Genomic DNA, 27,143 nt, shown 5'->3' with positions numbered 1-27,143 from the left:
TGGTAACTATCCTCTGGTTAGTGATTCCTCTTTTCTCACCACACCCTTCTCTTTCACCTGTGACTTCCTTCCCAATGGTTCCTTTTGCAAACAGCCACCACTTATGCCATTGTACACTCGCCATACCCTCCTCTCCTCCCATGGTAATGGTCCTCTGGTTAGGTATTCCTCTGCTCTCGCCACACCTTCTTCCATCCTTGGTAACCACCTTCCAGACTGTTTCTGTGGCAACATCACGGGTTAATGACATCCTAGTCGAAGTCAAGAGGAACAAATGGGCTTGGGCAGGGCACGTATTGCGCAGGCAAGATAACCACAGGTCCTTAAGGGTAACGGAGGGGATTTCAAGAGAAGGCAAGCATAGCACAGAACGGCAGAAGGTTAGGTGTGTAGATGAGATTAGGAAGTTTGCAGGCATAGGGTGGGCACAGCTGGTAAAGGTCAAGGTTAATTGTAGAGGCCTTTGCCCTGCAGTGGGTGTAGTCAGGCTGATGATGATGATGATGCGCTCGCCATGCCCTGCTTCTTCCATGGTGACCATTCACAGGTTCTGGTTTCCACTATTCCTGGTAACCACCTTTGTGATGGTTTCCGTGGCAACCACCCACCTCATGCCTTTATACATTCTTGCTAAACCCTCTTTTCTCAGTAACCACCCACTCATTACAAATTCCTCCACTCGTGCCATATCCTCCTATTTCCAGGGCAACCACCCTCCGAGTGGTTCTCATGGCGACGCACGCACCTGCTGGTTACGCCAACGATTATGATATACTACTACTACAATGCGAAACCCTGGAAGAAGTGCTTAACAGCTGTCTCTGCAATAGAGGGGAGATGGGACAGAGGGATCGCATAGTCCTATACTGCCTCCATTAGACAGGGCAAACCATAACATTGCTGTGCATGGGGAGGAAGGTACGGAGAGAGGAGAGGCATCTTGCTTGATCGAAGTTGATAATTGTCGCGGAGTGATTCTTATATAGGTCTTTACAGAGGAATCTGCTTCTTTCACACAGATACTCTCTCACACGATTTCTCTGCCGATGCGCGCCAAGCAACCACAGATATCCACTGGACGGCCGACAGAGGTTCGTTTCGGATGTTCCGGACGTTCCGCTGAACATCCGCAAACAGCCGGTGTACGTCCCTCGGTCGTCCAATGGGAGTCCAAAGGTATACGTTTTCTCGCCGTTGGACGTCCGTTTGAGGACGTCTGCTGCCGGATCTTTCTTGGATATTTGCATATATGGTACATGCATGCTTTTTTCACTCCCACGAGGCAATAAAAAGAAGAACAGTTTAATTTACAGCAGGCATATTTTATTGTCATTGATGTACATAAGCAGAGGAGTGACTTATATTCATAAAATATCTGACTTCAGGTATGACAAGCTTGGAAAGCACGTCAATAATCTTCCCACCCACAGAATTTCTGAAAAGACAAAAGAACAAACATCAGTCTTGTCAAACTCGTGCAAAAATGCAGCAGCCTAAGGGAACATCAACCAATTAACAGAAGTGTTTACAGAGCACTTTGTTGTTCGATCGCAGACGTTTGATCGCAGATCGGTCATTCTTGCATCCGTCAATTCAACCACGCGTGTTTCCTGGGCGTCATTATTGACTTCCGTCTACAGTGGCGAAAAGCTGTAGACGCGATTGTTTCATCTGTATCTTCTCGTCTCAATGTGATCCGTAGAATTGCACGTGAGGAATGGGGAAACCATCCTTCTTCAATGGTCAAACTTCATGAAGCGCTGGTGGTCAGCCGGATAATGTATCAATTACCTTTAATTTCCCCCACGGCATCACAACTTGAGCGTCTCGAAGTTGTCCACAGAAAGGGCCTAAGAAGAGCCATTGGAGTTCCCCAGGCGGCTGCGAATAAGGCAGTACTTCATGAGTCCCTATCGAAACTTCTCAGCCTTATCGCTTCTCAGAGACTATTAATGCATCTTGACCGCTTAGGAGAGACGGTAGCTGGGCGATCCCTTCTCCAGCGGCTCTGCAAGAGATATGAGTCGAAGGCTTACTTGGCACTCAATACTCTTAGTTCTTTAGGCATTAATGTCCGAAGGCAAAGGAAACAGTTGAAACCCCCCTGGTCTTTTTAGACCCTCGACTGTAAGGTCACAATTACCCATGTGAGCGCAAAGTGCAGCTCTCCTTTGGCAGCAACGCGTTCGCTTGTCCTGGCATACTTGGAAACAGAGTATGCCTGCCATCTTCAAATTTTCAGGGATGGTTCTGTGGACAAGGTCAAACAAGCTAGCGCAGCGGCTTTTTACATTCCTTCTTTGGACTGTAACTGGTCCGTACGCTGTACTGCTGTCGTATCCTCCACAATGGCTGAAAGTGTTGCTATTGAGGCGGCTTCACGGAAGTTAGGGTCTTGTCCGGCTCAACCTGTTGTCATCCTAACAGATTCAAAATCTGCCCTTCAGAGGTTAGAGTCCGGATTTCCTACTGACGCCTTGTCTCTAAGCTCTCTGCGCTTGGTGCAGAATCTGCACAGCAGACAGCAGAGGCTTTACTCTACATTTCCAGTGGGTGCCCTCTCACATAGGAGTCAACGGTAATGAGGTGGCAGACAGCCTCGCCCACAAAGCTCTCTCAAGGATTCCATCTAAAAAAGTACCTCAAGATGGGAAGTCTCTGCAGGAAAACGGTGCTCGATCACTTCAGTACCCTGTGGAGTGCGCTCCACAAGCCATGTGTGACCAAGGGACTGAGAAGATCTCAGGCGACCCTTCTACATCGAATTCGCACGGCCTCTGCTCGCACTCCTGCATGGATGCATAAGACCGGCATAGCATCGTCTTCGCTCTGCTCTTTATGTGCTGTGTGTGGGGATATTGAACATATTATGTACTGTCCAGAGTACAACGCGGAAAGGCATATGATGTTCGCTTCCTTCAAGAAGACTGGAACCCGTTACAGCACAGTGCAGGACATTGTCTACCCGATTGGAAACCAGACATGCAGAAGGGAGGCTGCACGCCTTCTTTTAACATTTCTGCAGAACACGGATCTTGTTTTTAAATGGTGACAGCAGGAACGGACTATGGCCTACTGTGATTGAATGTGTGCATAGATGGTGTCTTCCGGAGTGGACTACTTTATACTGTGAGTGAATGTGTGTATGGAGTGTGGCACTACAATGGCCTATGTTCTACTGTGACTGAACATGTGCATAGATGGTGACTGCGGGAGAGAATGTGTGCTATTATAAGCGACTGTGGGCTTAGCGGGGTAGATGCGGCATTGTTAATATCGAAGGGACTCTGTGGTGGAGCAATTGCTGGCAGATAAAGCAAGGCTAACCCCACCTGTAGCATTCAACACCTCAAACTCAGATCAAGTCGTCAAGCAAGCATTTCACATCATAATTTATAGCCTTTAAATGAATGTAGAAAGAATAAGTATACTGACATTAAAATTTAGGTGTGTAGTATAACTTTTATATCATGCTTGTTTTCTTACTGATACTGCTGTCACTAGACCATGACACTGTTTTACCAGATAACACTAAAGGAAGCTGAATGGCACTTCATGTACTGAATGTCATCTGTTTCAAATCCAGTGTGACAGGAGTAAAAATGAATTTCTGTATTCAACAAACCTCGGAGCACAGCCAGTAGCAACAATGCTATCTTCACGTCGCCGCGGGAAAACAGATCACACAGGAAATAATTAAATAGCACTCATTTTTCAACACATAAAACATGACATGAAAAGTAGTAGATGAATGAAGTATAAAAAAACTGAAACTGTTTATGATGGAAAGATTTTGAGGAAAAAGTGCACCTAAATCAGATTATCTATAGCGATGGTAGAAAGTGAACTGACACAGTATATCACACATTTTGCGCGGCAAGATTGTGATGTTCGCGGCTAACAAAGAAGCCATCACCTTGTGCTTTCCACCCTAGACTTTACAAACAAATGCTATATGATCCTGCTGCATTGCCCAAAAGTAATTTTCAAGCAGTGTACTACTCACCTTCATAAGCAACCACCTATGGCATTCACACTAAGCCTTCTTTCATCCAAAGTCGGCGCAGTACAGCATTCCAGAAGAGCTTCAGGTGCTTCCTGCATCTTTCGAATTGCTCAAGTGCCACACCACTTTTGTCTGCAGACCAAACAAAACCACGCCTTGGTAATAACAAAGATCTAAAGCAGCACCACGCTTCACAACAAAATGACCACGGCGCCGCAATGTTGACTGTTGGATTGGATTGGGCTGGCCGCAAACTGACATGCATGATGACGATGACAGGAGTACTTGGCGGGAGTTTTGAATTTACAAATGCTTTCAATTGCAAGTTTAACGAACAAAGTGGACATGATGTCACACAATTTCGATAGTTTGTAGAGGTATCTTAAACTTAGAATTAGTAACTGAGATGCTTCAAAATTGTGCAACACCTGCTTCCCCCCTTAAATTATTTTTGGTCATTGGCGGCCCTTGCACTACAGAAAGGATTGTGGAATCGGTCCAGTTTACAAACGTATTCGCGTTAAACCCTGTAGCTGATGCAAAAAATTTCATAGAAGCAGATATGCAATTTGAATTAATGCGATTTCGAGCCAACTTGCCCATAAAATTCACAAAATTTATTTTTGGGATGTTTTTCTCGATAAAAAGAATACAAAATATACATACACGAAAGGCGCAATTTCTCTGCGAAAAATAAAAAAACGTCCATACTAATGTCCTGGGATAATACTCAGCCATACATACCTCGGACGTACGCTTCGTCTCTCATGCAGATTTACAAAACCGGACACTGTTCGTACGTCCGATGAACGTACGGATAAGTATGTCCGAAACCAGATTCTGTTCGTACGTCCGATGGACGTCCAATCTCGTCACAGGACGTTCGGATTTAGTTCGGACGTCCGACGGATATCTGTGGTTGCTTGGGCTCCTACATGAGCTCCACTATTTGGAAAACTGCCAGCTTTTTTGTGTAGGCAATGCTCAAAACCATCCACTTTCACTTCTGAACCGGTTTTGCTTGTGATAAGCTCTGCTCGCCGCTTTTCTTCTCCCAATTGGCGATGCTTCGCTACATGTCGAAGCCATTATTCTCCCAGATATAGCTTCCACGGTATGTGGTACGTTTTGCAATCGGATGGAAACACGTGCTGTTAGGACATAGGCCGGGAGAGGTCTATTCGCAGGCACAGTATACGCCGGATCTCTCACGTGCATCTGTTTTCAACCAGTTTTCACCCACACCCCAGGGTGCCACGTCTTGTGAAAAAGGCGGAATGGATATTTATAATTATTAATGGAAGCACAGCCCAGTAACTCCCTCGGTTATAGGGGTCATCACAACTTGGCTGTGCTAGGTAAGGCAAATAAATAGAAGGGAGCCAGGTACCGGCTCGCTTGTGCAAACTTACTACTGGTGGGAGGAGGTCGGGGAGGAAGGGAGAGAGGAGCAGCATGTGGCACTATCGAAGCTTCACTGATGTGTGGCGGGGCCTGTAGAGGTATGAGGAGACTGTGCATGCTTTTACATCAGCTGCTGGACCATGCAGTGGTTCAAAAAGATCTGAGCCAACTGCCCATTTCTGCCAAACACTGTGCATTGGTAAGTGTTCTTATAGGAGGGGACTCTGGTTTGACTCGTGCACGTCTGCCTTCCGATTTCTAGTCAGCTCTGTTATTTTTTCACACTATACGTCCAGCTTTTCTGCTGGTACAAGCATCCTGCTCAATCTTGAGAATACGGCTAACAGAGCTGGTAATTTCTAAGCTTGGTCTTAATAGTGCCAGTAACCATTGGAGAAATCACTACTCCTTGGAGATTTTTGGCGGAATAACTGGGCAGGAGGTTGGGTGTAAATGTTAAAATCAGTCTGAAAAGCTAAATGTTAGAAGCCAGCACTCGCTTCTTCATTTCTTGTCATCCCAGGGAAAGACTAGCAAATTCTATTCGCGGTTTGTCGCAGGCGGCTTACCTTCCACCCACACCTGCTGTGGCCGCTAGCCGTGAGCCCCGTGCAGAACATGGATGATGTGCTGCTGGTGTTCGAGTGTGTCCACTTCGGAAGCCTCTTTGACGTGCTCCACAACAATGCGCAGGTGAGGCTGCACAAGGACAAAGGCACTGCTATCTACAGTCCTTGTGGCAGCTCCACATTCTTTTTCTACCAATGGGGGAAGGGTGTGCAAGATATTTGGACTGATATGGGACAGGCCACTTTCCTGCAGGTACATGTAGTCGGCCTAATGATGGTTTCCCAGTTAACCTTGGGGACACGGGTGTTTCAGGCCAAAAAAATCGCAAAAAAAATCACTTTTTAGAAAATGTGATTTTCGAAATCAGTAGCTCTTTATCTACCTATCTGCTAAGTTTCCCACCTTTAAGTTTAGTATTTTAGTCGTAATTCTAATTTATATAATCGATGTCGCCCGAATTTGGGCTGAAATCAGCACTTAGACAACCGTATTAAGCGATGCATGGCTCCCGTTTCATGCGTGGCACTGCAGCCATCTTCGTCTCATTTGAAAGAGCTGCCTTCCATCTTCAATTTACCACCACTGTTGCTTCCATTTGCCCATTGGTGGCAGAGAAAATAGCAAGAAATAAAATGTGTCATTCGCACTCCTATATGCTTCCGAGGCGCACGTGACAGCAGGTCATTGTATTGGTAGAGCTGGCTGCCGGTGTCTACTCGGTGCACCAGAGCCACGGGGAGACACGACGCTTTGTCCCCAACCGTGAAGAAAGACGCACGATGCCTGGCTCAGCGTGCAAGGTGTATTCACAACATAAATTCGCCAAAAAAAGAAAAAAGCCGTTGATTAACAATCTCAAGAGATTCTCTGCTCCGACTGTATGCACTCAGGACAACGAAAGTTGTGCGCTGAACGATAGAGCGGATGAGCCTGCAGAGGCCGAAGTAGGCCTAGCCCGTACGTTTGCCAGAACGGGAGACTATTACTGCCAGCGGCCGCATCTGCCGCAACACAGTGATGCCCCTCTGATGTGCAGCGAGATAAGCTGAGAAGTGACTAAAAACTGACTAAAATGTGACTTTGAACTCACAGCAGCTACAGCAATGAAGCGGAAGACTGATTGTTTACGTGATCATGATGATGGCAGCGTGGCAGACAGTACATGAAGAGGCGAGCTTCACGATCGTCAGCCTTGAGTGCGCAAATAATTTGGTGAGACTGGCGAAGTGTAAAATATGCGGCGGCAATATTCGCATCGAAAAAAGTGAGCGCGAATACAGACTTGCCGTCAAACTTATTTTTCAGTGCGTGAACTGCAACTTATTTTTCAGTGCGTGAACTGCAGGGGCACATCGTGTTCATGGAGCTCGCCGCGCGTGTGCACTGATCGGAAGGCAAATCCGTTCCTAGTGAATGTGCTTGCTGCCTGAGCAGTACAGAGCACTGGGAACCACCAAACAGCTATAAATGACATTTTTTCCGCAATAAATGTTTCTCACCGCGATCTGCATACTAAAAAAAACTAACAGAACTACATGAAAAAGAAGTTGACGCCTGCAGCGACACAGCCGAAGAATTGACGACTGGCAGTGCGCGGTCGGTTCGTGAACTGTACAGTCAACTGCAGTTTGGAAATGCCGGCAACGTCGCCGTGTCGTACGACAGCACATAAATGATACGCAGCCACACATCGCACATAGGTGTGGACACAGTCATCGAACTGTTCACTGGACTTAAGCTCGACTATGTTGTTTTATGCAATTTCTGTGCTGGCTGTGAGCTCAGTCCCAAAGAAAGTGCCCATCGTACCAAGCCTGGAGGGCTAGCCACATGTGTAAAAGAACAGAGGAAAAGCGGGTGAAATGCAGGATGATGCAGCTCTTGTATTTTCAAGGCGAAAGCCTTTATAGGCTTATCACTCGCCACCAGGAATGTTCACAGAAAAGTGTTGCGCTATACGTGTCAGTCAAATGTGCTTGAGGTTTCCACCAAGATTTGGAGACCTCAAAAACCTTTCCTTTCCTCAAAACACATGCTTTCGCATTCCTCCATGTAAGCAGGCAAGTGTCCTCACAGTTAAATAGTAATTAGTTAATTAGTAATACTAGTGGTTGGTGTAGTATGTCGTAACTGGGAATTCAGTATACGATAACGCATTGCGCATGCGCAAGGCACCAGCAGACAATGCACCCGCGCTCCAGCCTATTGCGCATGCGTGTGAAGTCGAGTGGTGTCACCATCGTTCGAAAGGAACGGTCCCCAGGCAATCTTGCCAGATGCCTCCTGAACGCCGATCTGGAAGGATGCCGCCTAAACGCTCTCCTTTGTCTCCAGTAGTCAAGTGTGCGCACTAATGATTGTCAGCAAAAGTGTCATGAAGCGAACAATTGTGTAGTCTTTAATCAACATCTTCACCACACATCAGTGACACAAGCAGCAACACTGTGCTAAAGGCTTTCGCCTCACTGCACTTTAGGTCAACAAAGTGCCTCCCTGAATTTTTTTTTAGAAGTAGCTAGAAAAGAATGGCCTTCGCTATACTACTATGTTGTCAGATGGCGACATAGTAGTATAGTTATAGATGGCAACATATAATCCCGCCTTATTCCTTGACAGTCTTATTGTGAACAAGGGTCCTGTACGGGACCCGAAACGTCCTTTTCGTTTGTTTGTGACTTGGTCAGTGACCCAAACTTCACCTTGTTATTATGCTTAATCCTGACCAGACAGTATTCTGTCGAACTTTAGACTACAGATGGCAACAGCCGTGCTTTCCTTACACTGCAAGAAGCAGATGTATATGGGTACATCTAGGTGGAGAAGGAAGATTGTATAAATCATGTAAAATAACACATGGGCGCAGCCCTGCGGATTTTGGTCTCAAAGAATAAAGGGACAGAGAACCTTGGAGACAAAGGGAACCTCACGGGGAGCATGATCACAAAGTTGAGCTCATAATATGCTGGGGCATTAAAATGTCGAGGCAACCCACAGGGCTGGGATAGCAACATACCATCATGTTACTTCTAATGCAGTGATGCTCCAGCTGCGCCATTCTGATACATTTACAGTTTGCTGCGCCAGTCAGCTCCAAAAGCGACGAATTGATCAATATAGCGCCTTAGCTGCACCAAAAAGAAGACGCAGTTGTGGGAAAACAACTTTTTTTGTAACCGTTCAGGCTTTCAGTTGGCACCCTACTAAACGTTTCTGCAGTTGGCAACCCAGGGTGCTAATGGGCTGGCTCGTGGCAGAATTTAGCAGCCAGCTCATTCGTGTACATGGAAGAAGGAAAGAACTCTGGAGAGGCAATTAAGTCGCATGTATTGTTTGAAGCCGTCTCCCCCTACTTGGCCGCTGTCTCAGCGCACTTGCGCATGCGCAGCAGGCATTGCAGCAGATGACTCCGCTGCGCCTAGTGTTACATTGGCTGTGCCGTCGGCCATAGACAGCAGTACTTGTGAAAGCGCCTGACTTCCGGCACATTTTTTTGGCATGCATCTTGGATAGAGAGGGCGTTTCCAGAGTTTTCCTTCCTCCATGTTCACGCATTATGTTGCGTGCATCATGTTGGTCAACCCTGAAAAGGGCCGAAGAAGTATCATCTGGGTTGAAGAACAAAAGATTGGAGCAGGTCCAGCGAGGTCAAGCTGTGTTGGAACCAGGGAATTCCAGCATTGCTGATTCACTTCGCGAGCTTGATGAATTTGTGAAAAATTCCAGTAAGCATCGAGATAGTGCCAACAAGAAAAAAGAATTGGTCTGGTGAACGTGTCATTTAGATCTTTAGTGAAGCACGCTTGGCTGAACTTGCGTACAGGACAGGGCCAGCATTAATAAAATGTTTTGTCTGTTTTTTTGTGAACACCTTTCTTCAGTTTTTTTTTCTTGCTAGATACATATGGCTGAACCTGATCCCGTTAGTAACAAACTCCTCTGGGTGACTCCTTTATTCCGTTCGTGCTGCTCCTTGGTTGGTCCGCAATTATTGCTCTGATACAAAGGTACTCCAAAATGAATATTTTTCTGCTCCAAAAATTGCTCCAGAACTTGAAATGGCTGGACCACCACTGCTAATGATGAGGTCTCTGATCATAGTTTGTGCCAATCAGTACCAGACTCTTGGTGCCAGCACAATGCGGCAGCAGCCCCAGGGGAGCCTGCTCCAAAGCACAGCTACTATCTCCCAGTCCATGTGTGTAAAGCATTGCGTCCTGTGTACGATCGGCTGTTAGACAGGAAGCTTCTGGAGCGCTGCCACAGGGGTAAAGCCCAAAACAGTAATGAGAGCCTACACTCGCTGATCTGGGCCCTGGCACCGAAAGAGCACCATGCATCTCTGTTTACTGTTCATCTGCCGTGGCTGAGACAGTCATGTGTTTCAGTGCATGCAACAGGAAATCCTCGGTAGCTATTTTGCAAGAACTTGGCCACTGCAAGGAGCACCAGAAGGATGGCAGAGAAGGATAAGTGCTGAGAGCATAAGTCTGCTCAGAAACAGGCTGCGACTGAAAATGTTCAAAGTGCACTCTAGAGGCGACACTTGGATGTTTGCACACAAAGGGGCTACATCTCTGGGGGCTTCTAACCTTATCAAATTGTAAATAAATGTTTGCACCTGTGAATATTAATTAAACTGTCTCCTGTTTGTTTTTTGCTTTTTTCTCAAAACGTGTATTATCGACTACTTGAAGTCATGCGGCCTTAATATTGCTTAAATTGGAAGAAGCCCATTTCTTCCTCTTGATTCTTCCTACTATTCTACTACTCTATTCTACTATTCTATTGGAGAATAGTAGGAAGAATGGTAGGGCCGAGTAGAGGGGAGGAGTGCCAACCTTTCAGCAGGCAAAAAAGTGACGAGAGGAAAAGGAAAGGTGCAAAGATGCTGAAATTTAAATTTTTGCTGCAGATAACTCACTCAACTTCCATAACTCAGAGATTACTCAGATAATGGCTAAATGAATGCATTTAAAAAATTCTTGCTGGAGGATTTTCGTGAGCGGCATCCTTTGTCATCCCAGGCATGTTGCACCTTTATTGAGAGCCGCTTTCAGAGCTCCTTTAAAGGTATAGCACATCTTTACATCGCACCCAAACTTATCCAGCACGGCCAACCTAAGAGATTTGGGAACTAAGAGCTACATGCTTCACTGTACTTCTAAATCAATGTTGCACTTAAGTGTGCCAGACTGGAAATTGTAGTGCTCCGGACTGCTCCTAAATCTGCATTCCTCTGTTTCAAAGCACTCCAAATTTAAAATTTTAGTGCTCCAAAAATTGCTCTATGTTGCCTTTTATCAGTAGCATCACTGAACGACCCTTTGTGTGCCACCTAGGATGTAACGAACCTTAGTATGCCACCGCAAATATAACAAACTATCATGTGTTGCCTCTGATATCCCCTTCAGGTGCTGTGTCCACATATGTGGACGCAACCTAAGCCTGTACGTATTTTCATATTCAAAGCGAATTGCCACATTCAGATTCCGCGCTCTTATCATTTTGGCCATCCGTGTCAAGTTTGTGGCGCCATCTCTTGCATTGACGGTGGGCGAGTGAATAGCTTTTATTTTTGCATGCTTTCTTTTCAAGTGGTCGTGAATGATGCAATTTACCTTCAGAATATGTCAGCAGGTTAATGTAGAAACAGCACACCAATTTTCATTGACATAGACAAAGAAAAAGTAGTGCAGTAGACGTTCAGAGCGGCACGTCCACAAACGTGGACATGGTGCCTTAATGCCGAAAATATCAAAGTGGCGTTTTCTGCCCACTATGTGCCATTTTTTCGGGCAAGCGCGGTACGGAATGAGATCTTTGCTTATGTTGAAAACTATGCTTCTACAAGGAGAACATTGGACGACTCCTGCACTGAAGCATTGTTCATGAAAAATAGCCGATGGAGAAGCACCTAAAAGAAGTGTGGCCAACCGAGCAATGAAGACCCGCAGATAGTCGCAAAGAACCACCACTACGCTGAGCCGCAGCCGACAAACACAGCGTGCTATGATCGGTGCTTAAAGTCAGGGGGTCTTGGAGGGTCTTACGCCCGCTGCCAATATTGAAAAAGGATCTGAGAGCCTCCATGCTACAATGTAGACTGGTCGAGTCTGAAGCAAGAAACCATTTTTTGTGCTTCTTTTCAGTGGTGGTCTGAAGATTCCTTCTCTATAATTCTGAAAATTTCACTGTGGTGTTTAGCAAGAATTACTAACATTTTGTATAAAACCTGAGACGGAGAAAAATACAAAGTGGCAGTACTACACAAGGGGGATAAAGAAGGGGAACCTGTACCCTCACACCATGAGCCAGTTCAGAGCCGGCCACTCAGTTCAGAGCTGGCCACAACAATCAGTGCGCTGGTGGAGCTTGGGGACATTTTTTTTTTCAGGTCTCTGACATAAATTGAGCTAACAACGACCTTTAAAAATGATTTTGCCTGTTTGTAAAAACCATGTGTAAAACAGGCTGCAAGCTGCTTTCTCTCTCTTGCTCTCCATTTGGGCTAAAATCACTCGAGACCGCTTCGGGGAAGCGACATTAATTGCACAGCTGTGCCAGCATGAAGGCTTCACATCTAAAAGCCGCATCCGGTGCCAGAAATGCCGAATTTTCCTCTGCTTGTTGTCACAGAATGCCTCTTTTTATCTGTTTCATAAGCCGTGAACTAGAGAATAATTCTCTGAAACGTATATTCTCGTAAGTTAACATTTATCCATGTCTAACGATCAGTTAGAAAAAGCAAGCAAATGTTGCAGTGTTTACATTAATGTAGCAGCTTTTGAGACGCTATGTCCACATATCTGGACACAAATAAAGTATACTCAGATATGAACATTTTTGTGAAATTTTTTGCGCATCTGTTCTATTCAGTCTACTGATCGTGATGTATGCAAAAAAAGATTTTTTTCCTTTCAGCAAATTTAACTCGCGCCTGAAGGGGATATAATGAACCCAAGTTTGCTGCCTCAGATATAGCAAACTTTCTTGCTGGACCTCGGACTTAAAGAATCTAAGTGTACCACATTGGACATTGTGTCAATCTCTGATATAACGAATGTTTGGCTACTAATGCGTTCAAACTGTTCACTGAAGATCACCGAACGTGCCCCAGCTAGTATTTGTTGCTTTGGGGGTCTTGCCTTCCCGTGGGGAATGAGTGCCTGTGCCCCATCCCTTTCGCGACAGCTGCTGAACGGGTCAGGACCCCTGAGCCGCGGCCGTTTGCTGCTGGTGCTCCAGCAGGCATGCGAGGCGCTCCTCTTCCTGCATAGCCGCCGGTGGGTTCACGGCTGCGTCACCTCGCACTGCGTCTACTTGGTCACGCCCTGCCTCGGCAAACTGGGAAACTTCGAGTTCTTGCAACGAAGGTAACACGCATTTCGGTCTCTTTTTGCCCTTATTGCTGTCGCTGGGCTAATCAATACGAGTGGAGAAAGCAGGCCTCGTGGACACATCCCTTTCCACCCCTGGCTACTCTTGGGAGAAAACTGGATTGTAAATACGTCACTTATCTTTGTACTCCCAAAGGAAGGAAAACATCAAACACATTTTAAAAACCCTTGTTTCCTTTAAACGGGTATAGACACGAAATTTTGGACGTAAACAAACAATGGGATTTAGTTCATGGGTGTAAGGAGATGCCTTCCAGCAAGGTTCAGTCGCAAGTGTTGAGTGGAATGCCGCTCGGCATTTCCACCCACATCGAGTGACATCAAGGTGCACTTGTCCCAAAATTATGTCGTCACCGAACCCAGTGACCGCTTCTGCAACACTGACACCGTCGGGAATGTGGTAGTCCAGGTTGGCTGGCCAACCAACGTGCACTTCTCACTGGCATTAACTGAGGCCAAAACTGCCATTGCAAAATTGTTTGTAATTAATTATTCACACTGTGCACTGGTGTTTTGAGCTCATTTTCAGGATTCTAGGCCCGTAGGCCTCGTTGAAGGCGAAAGTACTGACACCCACAAACTTTGTCTGTACCCCCACACAACACACAGGTGCCTTAACCTCCTGTTTGATGGTAACTTGAGGTGCAGACTTTTTGGAGAAAGTGGAGTTGTACTTTGTTTTTGCTTCTTTAGGTTCCTAGAAGGGAATGTTTTGAATAATCTGGAACACTGAGGACGACTCTGCCCAATTACATTTCTGAGTAAAAAAATGATTCTCTGGCTGTTTCTGGCAATGTTGAGATCTGTCCCGCAACAAAAGACAGTTTATCTGCAAGGAAAATGGGTTTAAAAAATCTTCCCACACATCGGTTTCAGCCCATGTGGTCACCATGTGTTCCCATTGTTTTGTAGTGAATGGTGCTGTAGCGTAGCCTCTGGAATCTGATCACAAACATTGGTGTCATCGCATGCGCTTTAGTTGCGGCAGTGATGGCGACACTTGTTTCTCTTTTATTTTTGTCATTTCTATCTTATAAACTGATGTTGTGATTATTAAATTCTGTGCTTAGTGTGTGTAGGGAAAACAGGACTCCACCCAGAGTTGCTATTTGGCACATTTCAGAAGCCACAACTCGAGCTAAAGGTAACCAAGGATGCCATGTCATTTATTTTAGCACCAGACTTGTAGCAAAATAGAACAGAAGTGACTAAGTGACATTATGAACACAGTTGTTATCAAAGAAAAATAAATACTATGTTTACTTGCATAATAAACCCACTCGGATAATGACCGCCCCCCCCCACTTCTGTCGTCCAGAATTTACTTTTTTTTTAGCCTTTAGCTTTCTGTAGGTGGTTCCTCAGTTTTTGCGCCGTCCCCAGCAGCATGCCAAGATGCTGTCCCTTTCCCCGTGATAACATCCCCTATCTACTGGTTATTTATTTTTTGAGGAGAGCTCCTGCCAGATGGGTGGAAAGGGTGGAGGGGCTGCACACTGAGCGAACTTGGCAGAGCGCCAAGACATTGTGTGCTAACATTCGCATTACACACTTGTAACCGTTCTGTGTGGTTTTTAGCCTCGCATAAAAAACGGGCACCTGACCTTCAGGGCCAGTGTTCAGCATGTTCGCGTTATCTCGTTGCTTTTGGCTGGTGCCGCCAGCTACCACAAAACTGTCGGATCGCTAAACACTAGCGGCACAAACATGTCTGACTGCATGCATTTGTTGATGACGAAAGAACGGACGGAGGTATGATATGAAATTTCGGCCCTTCCAAAAAAAATCTGTTAAAGCTTGTTGCCGCGTAATGAACCCTACCCCCAAACTGATAACTTTTTTGAAAAAAAGTGGGTTCATTACGCGAGTTTGTGCAATAATAGCATTTTGGATGATTGTAAAAAGAGTTAAAAACAGAATAAGGAGCACAAAATTTTGGCTTGTTTGCTTGGCCTTCAAGCCAGAGGAGCGCTGCACTTATTTATTTATTTATTCATTTACCCACTGCGCCACATGTGGCATTACAGGGGGAGGGGAGGGTGTAGGCTGTACAAAGCAAGGAAAAATTGCAAGGGGAGTCGCAATGACGATGCAAACATTTCATTGTCAGTAATATTAACAAGAAATGAAGATAAAACATTCCATTCGTGTATAGTGTGGGGAAAAAATGACGTCTTGAACAAATCGGTTCTTGATCTGAATTTGCGCACTTGATGGTTATGATCAACCCGCTCGGATCTGTAGTGAGCCACTAAGTTCGGAACTCTTTCGAATTTCTGTCTGGCTTTCGAATTTGGTCTCCGTCGGCGGGTCCCATACAGTACAAGCATATTCAAGCACAGACCTAATGTATGTTTTAAACAGTAAATTCCTAGGATCTTGCACAAACTTTCTCATGTTATGCCGCAAAATCCCAACATTTGCATGCTTTCCCAGTAATATAATCAACATGCTGATGCCAACATAGTTTTGGAGTGATGTACATGCCTAAGTACTTATATTCAGGAACAGTTTCTTATAAGTAGTCATTTATGTTTAGACATAATTAGGTACATTCTTTTTTCTTGTGAAACACATGTACTTTTTTTTCCAAGTTTAATTTCATGTGCCACTGTTCGCACCACCAGTGCACTGTATTTAGATCTTCCTGCAAAGCATATGAATTATTAAATGCTCAGCATATGTAGATAGGGATTTTGCGGTAGTAATTTTGTCACATTCTAGCCACCAACCCAATAGGACGTTGAACTTGTTTTGCCATGAAGCTATAGACCGAACTTGATTCGTGGAATCATCATTAGGCAGCCCAATTTTTTTTTTGTTGCACAGCCATATTTTTTTCAGGCTCACTCAGGAAAAAGCACTCAGCATCAGCGTTAGAAACTGGGACTGACAAAATTTTCACCTTGCACCAGCTGTGGAAAAGGGCATTCATGCAAGTGTGTACGATCCTGCTGCATGCCATAAACTGAAACATGATGAGTGATTAAATCAAACTCAAGCCAGTTGTTATAAGTTGCTGTACTTCTGACTTGAGCTCGATGGAGGTAGTACTTAAAGAAAATAGCAGACGGTTTAGCATGGCTCAGCGGGGAATATTTTGTAGTTGCAGTAGTTACGGTGGGCACTTAAGGTCCTCATGTGCTTTTGTACCATATTGTTTGGTCCAAGAAGTTTTGCATTTGTGATTTGTAAACCGTTTTTGTGGCTAATAAACCTTCAAAACTTCTCAGACAGAAAGCCATTTGACCTAAAGGCCTTTACCATAAATGTCTTGTACATAAAGACCTTTACCTGGTAGGCATTTACCGTGAAGGCCTTTGCCCAAACAGCTTTTACCCTAGAGGCCTTTTGGTTAAGACCAGGGCAAGGGCCTGCCAGGCGTACACATAAGGCATGTTGCCGAGAACCCAGACGGCAGGTGGGCCACCTGCCACAGAGTAGGCTTCGTGGATATACACATGCACGAAATTGGAAAATGCGCCTAACACTGCTACTGCACTAAAAATGCAATGCCAGCTCCAGTATGCCTTCTTGGCTCCTTGCGCTTTCTATGCAACCAGGATTGGAGGCTGCTGAGACGAGGCGTTTGGAAGCCGCTATAGGAGTTGTATCACGAGGCAGTGCTCTCTCACGGCTCCATGGTCTAGGGAAATCTTCTCCCTGAAGGTATCACTATCTAGAGTCTTGCCGTTTGTGCATGTACACTCCCTAGCTGCCCTAGCTCTGCGTAGAAAGGGTAGCAAATGCACCAAAATAGTAGTTTAAGTAGCCAGGGAGCCAACCTGGAATTTTCATCACCAGAAGGTGTCATAACGTTGCCAATTTGGCGCAGAAAAGCCACCGATGGCAACCCTGGTTGCACAGTTCTCTTAGGGCCGTTGTACGATCGATTCGGAGCGCCTACCGCCAGGTCCGCTTCATGAGCGGACCTGGCGGATCCGCCTCGTTCGGCGAACGGATGGAAAGTTGGTCAACTTCAACTTTCTGGCGGACGAGCGCATCCGGCCACCGACCGGATTGCAGCTATTGGCTGCTTTTCCGTGACGTCAGTGACGCCTCGAGCCCTCCGCCTCGGTTCTGCCCTGCCGGGGCAAGATGGCCATCCGTCGACTGAAATGGGGAGCGCGGCCTGGGCAGTGGCAGCGATGTCGCGAAGCATATTATATTGGCCACATCTTGATATTACCAGTGTTCAGAGTGACTGCAAACTTCGCCGCGTTCAGCAGTGGCGAGCGACAGTTCCACTAGTTGAATTCTGTAATCATCTACGCTGACGGAGTTGACAGAGCGCTTCTTCAAACCGATGCAAGACCTGTGCAGTGGCGGTGTCACGAAATGTTTATTTCGAGCTGTTTGTGGTTGTTGCAAGCGTTTGTAATTCCTGCGAGGATTGTCACGGACAGCGGCGAGTAACAGCTGCTTACGGTGAATTTCTTGTGCGTGCATGAGCTGCATAGCACAGTGACAAGTGTCCGTGTAGTGAACGTGATTGCGATCGGAGCGAGTGCTTTTACATCAAGGCAGCGAAATGTGTACCTGCGAAAGCTCAAGACGGACGCTGTGCTTTACGAAGGCTGAAATGATCGTGGCGTTGCGTAGCTAGTCGCATTCGTTTGCGATGGTTGCAATGATCGCGACCACACGACGTTATTTCTGCTACATATCCATTACCATTTTGATCGCGATTCGTGCGGGCACTGTGCTCGAGTACTGCCGTGTGTGCGACGTGACACGATCTTGGCTGCACGGCCGTCGGACTGTTTTCTGCGGCGACAAAAGCTACGGAGCCATCCTTTTGCGTCTTAGTGCTCCATTCAATACATTTTGTGATTATGGGTGTTCGGGTTACGAGCGGCCGGCGGCACTGTGTGACTTGTGTGAAAACATGGGTGTGCAGTGCAGATGAATCTTTGGGGGCGTCATTTCTTTTTATTTCTTGCCCGCTGTGTAGACATTTGTCTGCAATAAATATTTGCGCGATGAATGGGTGACTGAACACTTCCTCTAGACATTTCGGTTTAGGTTGTGACAACATGGTATTATGCGATTACGAACAAGAATCATTGCCACATTTAAATCACGGCTAGTTCACAATGTAGAATCTCTAATATGTGTTAACTCATGAGTCTACTTTTCAATGAGCATTCCACTCTGTTACGCAAAAAATAACTGTGGCAGCAGCTTATGGGGTAAAAACCGTCCACAGAAAAAGTTGGGAATAACGAGTCTTGAAGAAAAAATTGCTTTTTTTTCTTTTTCTTGGCAATGTGAAGTTGAAGTGGGATCTTGGTTTCCACTGTAATCAGAAAAATTCGGTGATGTTGAAGTGCCTCATGAACCGTGACACTGTTTGTTGTTGATTTTGCTCATCAGCGGTACGAAAGTGGATGTGTGCACAATGCTATTGTTGCAGAGCAGCTTGTGAACTCTGCTTTGTTGGTGTTAAGCGGTTATTCAGCAGCGCTCCCTGGGACAGCCGCACCAGTTTGTTTTACAACACAATTTTGAAGCATTAAGAAGGAGATGTCAGAATGCACATGCACCCTGCTACCTTCATTTGCCTGTGACTGCTTGCTACAGACATGATTACTTGTCTACTGAGTGACGGCGATGGCGAGCACAATCAGCTGTGTATCGACAGTGTAGAACGCTTCCCAGATTTCCTTAATCCTCCTTACATTTTACACTAACAAAAATTTATTTTCTGACATATAGACGCATATTTGCACATTCCCCAGGTTTCCTGGCTAGGTTCCCTGGCCCACTTATCCTTTCACGTTTGTGTGGTCACGACAGTACCATTCCTGCACAGATTAAAAGCTACAATAACAAGGCTTATTTCAGTTCTTTGAAATGTGCTAAGCATTGTTGCACGGTGGTTGGTTCTGCAATATCGACGTTGCCCTGTTTCTGAGAGTCCTGTAGTATAAATGGAACTGTTGACATGCCAAGGCAAAGGCCACATTTAATTTGAACCCATTCCTTTACTTGAATGAAATGGCCGTTGCTGCTTGCATTAGCAGATTCCCTGATTTGCACTGGCGCCTAGTTCTGTTCTTGCCCGCTGCGCATGCCTGAATCAGGAGTGTTGCATTTTTCTTTTCTTCTGCGGTGTACTCAGTATAAAAGGTGCTAACCTAGCATTGCGGGCTGCGGGTAGGCATATGTGAGGTTATAATATATAAGCAAGTGATTCTGTTGTCTTAATTTTAAGCAGGTTATTTCATTTTGTGCAATGAGCAATCCAAGCCAGGATGTGAGTCGCCGAGCCCTGACAATGATTTTTACACTAGAAAGAGAAGCTCTTTGGCAACCAGAAAGTGTGCGAGGTGGTTAGAAGTCAGTGTGCCTGGCAGTCCACGGGTTAGCATAAGTCTGTCCAGACAGTGGGACAAGCATTGTGATGGCAATTCCAGTGTGCAAGAAAGGTATATGATTCAGGCAGCGTTCGATTTATCTGCTCAAATCCAAAGTTTTAATTCTTTCCCCCCTGCACATTATTGGGACAAGAACAAATGCGACAATGGGCCGTACGCATTTTCACTTTGTCCTCTATGACCAGCAAGTTTCTATGTTAGCAAAGCGTAAGTGCATTGAAAAAAGTTTTTGAGTTCATACTAACGAGGACTGTACTAATTAGGAATGGCTGTATATGTGAAAGTATGGTTAATTTTTTCAGTTCTGATGATGACACAAGCAATTAATTTGTGTTATTTTGAATATGAGACTAAAGAAGTACATTTATCTTGCAAATTATGAAGATGATTATGTTGTCCACTTGTTGGTGTGCCGGAGCCACCACAAGCAGTAATAAGTCCGACTCCGGAGAGCAAGATACGAACACGTTTTACTGGAACGCCATGTTGTTTTCTTCCCCCCTGTGCCCCTACATCAGTTGCCAGACGAGTTTTCTACGTCGGCCAACACTCCCCCACACTTGGTTTGAGAATCACACCACTGACACTCACATCACAAGTTCAGTCGGTTTGGCGGTCGCCGGATACGAGTGGGCCGTCCGGGTTGACCTTCGGCTGAGGGGTTGGTGCTGAACTTGACTGTTGTTCATGTAGGTCCCACCATTCACTCTGCTCAGTAGGGCTACCGTTATCACAATGACGAACCTGGTTGAAATGTCGGGTAACGGGCCCTCCGGCTGTGTTGAGCTTGAGCATCCTGTTTCCCAAGACATGTTGAACCGTACCCTTCATCCAACGCTGGCCAAGACCGAAGTTGTGGAACAAGACAGTCTGGCCACGGACCCATTTCCCTTTTGTTAGCGTGTGCCTTTCAACGTTCGGCTCTTGTGGTTTCTGCAGAAGCAGGTCCAGGCGTCCTTTGGGTCGATAGCTCAGGAGCATTTCAGCTGGGGATTTGTCCCTACTTCCGGATGGTGTGCGTCTGTGGTCATGCAGCCACCGGTTTAAGCGAGCTGAGAGTGTTCCACATGTGAGTCTCTTGAGACCGTCTTTGACTGCCCTCACCGCTCTTTCTGCATGCCCATTAGATTGAGGGTGGAAGAGTGCTGTACGGATGTGCCGTATGGCAATCTTCGTGATGAATTCTTGGAATTCGGCACTGACGAAGGCACTGCCATTATCAGACACCAGACAATTGGGCAGACCAAATCGTGCAAATATGCTCCTTAAGATCTCAATGGTTGCTGTGGTCGTTGCACTATTTGTTGCGACTGCTTCGATCCAGCCTGAATAGCTGTCCACAACAACCAACACCATCTTGTTTTCAATTGGACCAGCATAGTCTATGTGAACACGTGTCCACGGCTGGGTTGTTGTGGGCCATGCCGCTGCCTTCTCGGAGGGTGGCATTGATGCCGTCTCTTGGCAGATAGGGCAATTCCGCAGGAGCTGTTCTATGTCTTGATCAATTCCTGGCCACCACACAAGTTTCCTTGCCAAAGCTTTTGCGGTACTGAGTTCGGAATGTGCTTCGTGCAGTTCCAACAGGAATGCTCTTCTAGCTGCCTCAGGGATCACTAGTCGGTCTCCCATGAAGATGAGTTGTCCATCTGCAGTGAGGAAATTCCTACGTCTCCAGAATGGCAGCACTTGGTCATGGTTAGACTGTGGGAGTTTCTTAGGCCATCCTCCCAGTATGTATTCATGAAGGCATTGCATGAGTTGGTCCCTCCCAGCAATGTCTTCGAGTTGCTTCCTTGAGACCGGTGCCGTGTCCAAGATGCTGGCTACTAGTGCACTGTCTTGTTGGTCTGGGTCTTGCATCTGCAGTTCAGTCTCACTGGCTGGCACAGGTAGTCAACTCAGTGCGTCTGCATTTTGGTTGCGGGATCCGGGCTTATACTTTATGGTGTATTTATAGGCACCAAGGGTAATTGCCCACCTTTCAATGCGTGATGCTGCAGTAGTAGGAATTGGTCTATTTTCCTTGAAGAGTCCAACCAGTGGTTCGCGATCAGTCTTCAACGTGAACTCCCTACACAACAAGTAGTCACGGAACTTTACCACTGCAAACACCAGAGCCAGGGCTTCCCTTTCCAACTGAGAATAGTTCTTCTCTGTCTTTGTGAGTGTGCGGGACCTGAACGCTATTGGCCTTTCAATGCCATCGATCACATGAGATAGCACTGCACCAATTCCCTCTGGTGAGGCATCACATTCTAGCACTAGTTCCTTCGTGGGGTCAAAGTGCACGAGCATATCAGAGTTAATCAGAGAGTTCTTCACAGCTTCAAATGCTCTCTTCTCTTCAGATGCCCACTTCCATTTGCTCTCTTTCTGTAGCAACCGGTACAGAGGTGCAAGGAGACTTGACATGTTGGGCAGAAAACTGCGGTAATAGGTGATCAGGCCCAGGAAGGATCTGAGTTCTTGGACATTTCTGGGCGCTGGTGCTCTCACGATAGTGTCCAGTTTCTTTTCCGCTGGATGCAAGCCGTGTCAATCAGTTTTGTGTCCCAGGTAGGTCACTTCCTGTGCTCCGAACAGACACTTGTCTGTCCGCAACCGGATACCATTTTCTCGAAAGATTGCCAGTACCTTGTTCACAGTCTTCCCATAGCTATTCTTATCCTCTGCAATCAGAACATCATCTAAAAAGACTTGCGTGCCCGGCACATTTTTCAGAAGTTCTTCCATCTTCCTTTGGAATATGGCAGGGGCTGATGCAATGCCATATGGTAGCCTATTGTAAGCAAATAGACCTTTGTGAGTGTTCAGTACCGCAACTTGCTTTGCTTGATCGTCCAGTGGTATGTGGCAGTAGGCTTCACGTAGGTCCAATTTTGAAAACCAATAGCCACCCTTGAGAGAGGCGAAAATGTCTCCCATTTTTGGGAGTGGGTACTGGTCGACATCACACTCTGGGTTGACAGTGACCTTGAAATCCCCACAAATTCTCAAGGTTCCATCAGCTTTTACCGCTGGAACGATTGGCGTTGCCCAGCAGCTGTGGCTGACTGGAGACAAGATCCCTTGCTGACACATTCTGTCCAGTTCCATTCCTACTTTTTCGCGCAATGCATAAGGTAGTGAACGGGCTTTCAGGAATCTTGGAGTTGCATCTTTTTTCATGGCAATGCTGGCAGGAGGTTCCTTCATCAGTCCTGTGCCCAGCTCGAAGAGGTCTTTGAACTTTTCTTTCAGTTGTTCTGTGACACTTGAGATTTCACAGTCTGGAGTCAGGATTGTGCCTACCTCTTGGTCGGGCAGCAGATGAAGTTTTTGGATCACATCTCTACCACACAGTGAAGGTCCTGGGCATTGCACCACATACAGTTCAGCAGTTGCATTGCAGTTTTGGTGCTGCGCTGTCATATGAAGCATCCCGCTGATAGGTAGCTTCCCAACTAACAATGGAGCTCTTTGTTTGTGGGCTTCAGGGCTGGCCACTGCTTGGCATGGCAATGGTATATTTCTTCAGGAATTATGCAGACTGGCGAACCCGTATCCACCTGCATGTCGAGATTCACTGGTCCCCACTTCACCGTCTTGTAGACCGGCTCGACCGCAGTACCTTCGCTGGTAACCGTGTAAATATCAAGGACTGGAGTGCAGCTACTGTAGCCAGCTTCGGCACTTACCGCGTTGGCCTGAAATTTCGTCGGCCTTTTCGCTTTTACCCCACCGAAACACCTTGTAGCTAAGTGCCCTTGCTTGTGGCACTTATAGCAAGTCGACGCCTTATGCGGACAGTTGGAAGCATCGTGTGAGCAGTCGCCACAACGAATGCACGGGCGCGGCGTCTTTGCCTTGGTGTGTCGGTATTGCGGATTCGTTTTCTTCTTAAACGCTGTGGCGTTGACTTCGTTCGCCGATTCCGCGGTGCTCGCGTGGGGTAGGCGCTCAACATTTTGTATCGCCAATTCCACCGACGTGGCGATATCTACTGCTTCTTGGAGAGTAAGAGACTTTGGCTTAGCCAGAAGTACTCGTTGGACCATCTTTTCTCGCAACCCGATGACAAATCTGTCACGCAGGTTTCGTTCCAACGCGCTCCCGAAGCCACAGTTGTCTGCGATCTTCCGAAGGTCTGCCAGGTATTCGCCTGCCTTCTCGCCGGTTTTCTGTACGCGGGTTTGAAACCGGTACGTTTCGTATATTTCTGATGGTGCCGGGTTCAGGTGCTGCTTGAGAAGTGCAATGATGGCTTCATAAGGTTGGTCCCGCGGCTTTTTCGGCGCCAGTAGGCTTCGGAGACGACCATATACCTCCGGGTTGAGACATGTTATGAGAATCGCGCGCTTGCGAGCGTCGTCGGTGATTTCGTTAGCATCGAAGTAAGACTCTAGCCGCTCGGAGTAGTTTGTCCATGTTTCCGCATTCGAATCGAACTGCGGAGGTGCCGCGAACAATGGCTGAGCGCCAAGTGCTTGCGCCATGCCACCTACTTGTCGCGCCGGTTCTTGCGTCTCACGTAGAGTCGTCGACTTGCCTTGGTGGGTGTCGTACGTTCATTCCGTCTTCATCCCATCCTCGTCGCCACTTGTTGTCCACTTGTTGGCGTGCCGGAGCCACCACAAGCAGTAATAAGTCCGACTCCGGAGAGCAAGATACGAACACGTTTTACTGGAACGCCGTGTTGTTTTCTTCCCCCCTGTGCCCCTACATCAGTTGCCAGACGAGTTTTCTACGTCGGCCAACAGATTAGAAGGATGTGTTATATATGGCAGAGCAGTTTGTTGGTTGAAGAATAGCAATTGGCTTTACCTGACACCACTTAAAACAGCAGACTGCAAAATGAGCCCTGTAGAGCTGGTAAAGGTATGTTAGGAACAAAGTCGACGGAAAACAGCACCACTGCACATAGTAGCAATTCTTGCTCTGTTGTCCTCGTCCCTTAGCACAGTTTCAACATGCAAACTTACCGCCGGTTCACCCGACAGTACACTCGTACCAAGTTTTGTGAAATTTGTAGCAAACATCAACAGAACAGGAAGCACGGTGTACGCATATCTAGTGAATACTGTGCAGATAGCTTACTGCCTCATCATAGCTTGGCCCCTCTATGTTTCTTACCCATCATTACCCAGCACCTATGGCCCTGTATATGCCATTGTCATGTGCTGCAAATCACCAAACACATTTTGTACTCTTGCCCTGCTAGATTGTTTTGGCCCATTAAGTTGTTTCATCCAAATTGGCAAGCTTTTAGAAAACATTCCTGCAATAGCCAACTTGCTCTTGTTCTTCACGACATGCACCTTGACTGCAATATCCCCCTCGATGCTTTTCTTCTTAGCTTTGAAAAAGCATGTGATTCGCTTATTTATGTATGGATTTTTTTTGTTGTGCTTTAACTTGTATCCAATAGCTCTAAACTGGATCCAAGCCAGCCGTCGGCAGATTTTCCTTGCCAATTCTTAAGCATCCTGCCTTTTCCTGCAGTCTTGGATGTCCCCCAAGGCATTGCCCTTGAGCCTCAGCTTTTTACTACCTACATTATGGCTTTCACTGATGGCTATATTAAGGGATCTGCCATCTTGCAATAAATACCCATGTTTTAGTTCTCCTAAACAACATTTTGCATGCTCTAGAATGGCCTGTTTGCTGATGTTACTAAGAATGCACTCATATTTTTTTTTATTGTCAGCAAAACTACATTTTGCCTACTTATAAGGCCTTACCGAGAAAGTTACATTCACTGGATACTGGTTGAAACACTCAGACATTCACATGGCTCGCAATGTAGCATGATCTCACCTCATAATGCTTGTACGCCCTCCCACAGCCTAGGATATTTACACCATAACAGGTACTTAGCATCGCCGTCTTCCAAGTTACTTGCGTTCAGATCCCCTGTGTGGCATCACCTTGGGCGTTCTAATGGCGCATGGCACAGACCGAACTTAACTAAAATCCTAGAATGAGTTCAGACCTGAGCCCTTGTTTTATTTTCTCAGACTGTTGTTGAAGCTCCAGTTTCACAGCACCAAAGGTGAATCTTCAAATTTCTACATGTCGTGCAGAAACTGCAGGTTTTTTTTTAACTCTTTACCATCACATAACCAACTAATCTGTTCTGACATATTTCCTTCTGCACTAGCCGCACTAGTACTGCTGTGCCTCAGTTAGCTCATGCCACTGCATTTCAAGATTGATTTTTGTTTTTGCCACTGAAGACTGGAATGGCCTTCTACCTCACAAGGCTTACTAACCTCTTGTCCTTTGAGCTGGTCACTGCAGAAATCCACCCAGTAAATGATGATGTTCATCCACTGATCAAAGTGATTTCACCAAGGCAGAGAATATTTGCAATGAGGGAGTAAATACTCATTAATTTCCACCCAAGTGCAGCCATAAGGCCACAAAGAAGAGCTACAAAGCTTTCCTTTGTAGCCGTATGGCTGTGCTTGGATCCTAATGGTTGATTACTTCTACACAAAGCTGACCACTCAAGTATTGTCATTAAGTACTGTTTATGTATAATAAATGTTAAAATAAATTGTTCTAATGAAGTGCTTAGTCACGTGCTCAGCTTGGCAAGCCAATGCAATGTTCTCTTACGCGTAAGAACTTTCCTCACAATCTATTTCAAGTAATATTGGGGCACATATTTACACAATAGTTTTGTCGGATGGCATACAGTTGCATTTACGCTACTTGCACACTGTGCACAAGCTAGGTCTAGCCAACTGAACCTCTGCACTGAAAAGCTAAGCATGCATTATTGTGCCTATCTAGGTCAGATTTTTCTTGGTTTCTCTCTCTTATCGTCTCTTCAGCTTAGCAACACACCGCCTTCATAACATGGCTCAGTGAGAATGCTACGAATGCATGTTTATGCATGTGACTTTTATATATTCAGGATAGCGTTAACCAAGGCTGTTGGTTCATCTTGAACACAAAAGCCATCAACTTCAATTTGCAGCGAAGAGACACCAGTAAAGACAAAAGTCATCACTGCTTTTCTGTTTTTTTTTTTTTTCGGCTTTCTTCGGCCTAACTTCAAATTGGTCTTTTCCAAGTTTCTGATGCCTATCCATGCCTCAATTAATTTCTTTCTTTGTAAACCAGACTGGCAGTGAAATAGGTGTATTTTGCTGAAAATGTTGATAGTCGGCAACTAATAGCACACTCTAAAATTCAACACATGTTGAGTGGTATAAACATCAGTTAACAGTAAGCAATGCTCACTTTTGCTAGATAGATTGTGAACTGGTCACCTTTACATTCAGTCAGTCTACATTTTACTAATGAGTGCAAATAATTCTTAAACATTGCTTTAAATTTGTATCAGAGAACATACGCATATATGCCTGTCGCATACTTAAATGGCTCAATTTTTAT

General features: G+C 45.9%; 1 protein-coding gene across 2 annotated transcripts in view; it reads left to right on the top strand.

Moving 5' to 3' along the window:
• Window positions 1–27,143, top strand: part of LOC144132311 (inactive serine/threonine-protein kinase TEX14-like) — a 150,870-nt gene that overhangs the window by 43,916 nt on the left and 79,811 nt on the right. For both annotated transcript variants that reach the window (XM_077664632.1, XM_077664631.1), the window contains exons 5-6: window positions 5,971–6,103; window positions 13,172–13,353. In XM_077664632.1, the coding sequence (XP_077520758.1) occupies window positions 5,971–6,103; window positions 13,172–13,353 (315 nt within the window). The remainder of the gene's footprint in view (window positions 1–5,970; window positions 6,104–13,171; window positions 13,354–27,143) is intronic.

Source organism: Amblyomma americanum, chromosome 5 (genome assembly GCF_052857255.1).
Source record: "Amblyomma americanum isolate KBUSLIRL-KWMA chromosome 5, ASM5285725v1, whole genome shotgun sequence".
In the NCBI taxonomy this organism is placed as follows: domain Eukaryota; kingdom Metazoa; phylum Arthropoda; class Arachnida; order Ixodida; family Ixodidae; genus Amblyomma; species Amblyomma americanum.
The sequence above is the reverse complement of the archived record's forward strand: the minus strand, read 5'-3'. Positions and strand labels throughout refer to the sequence as shown.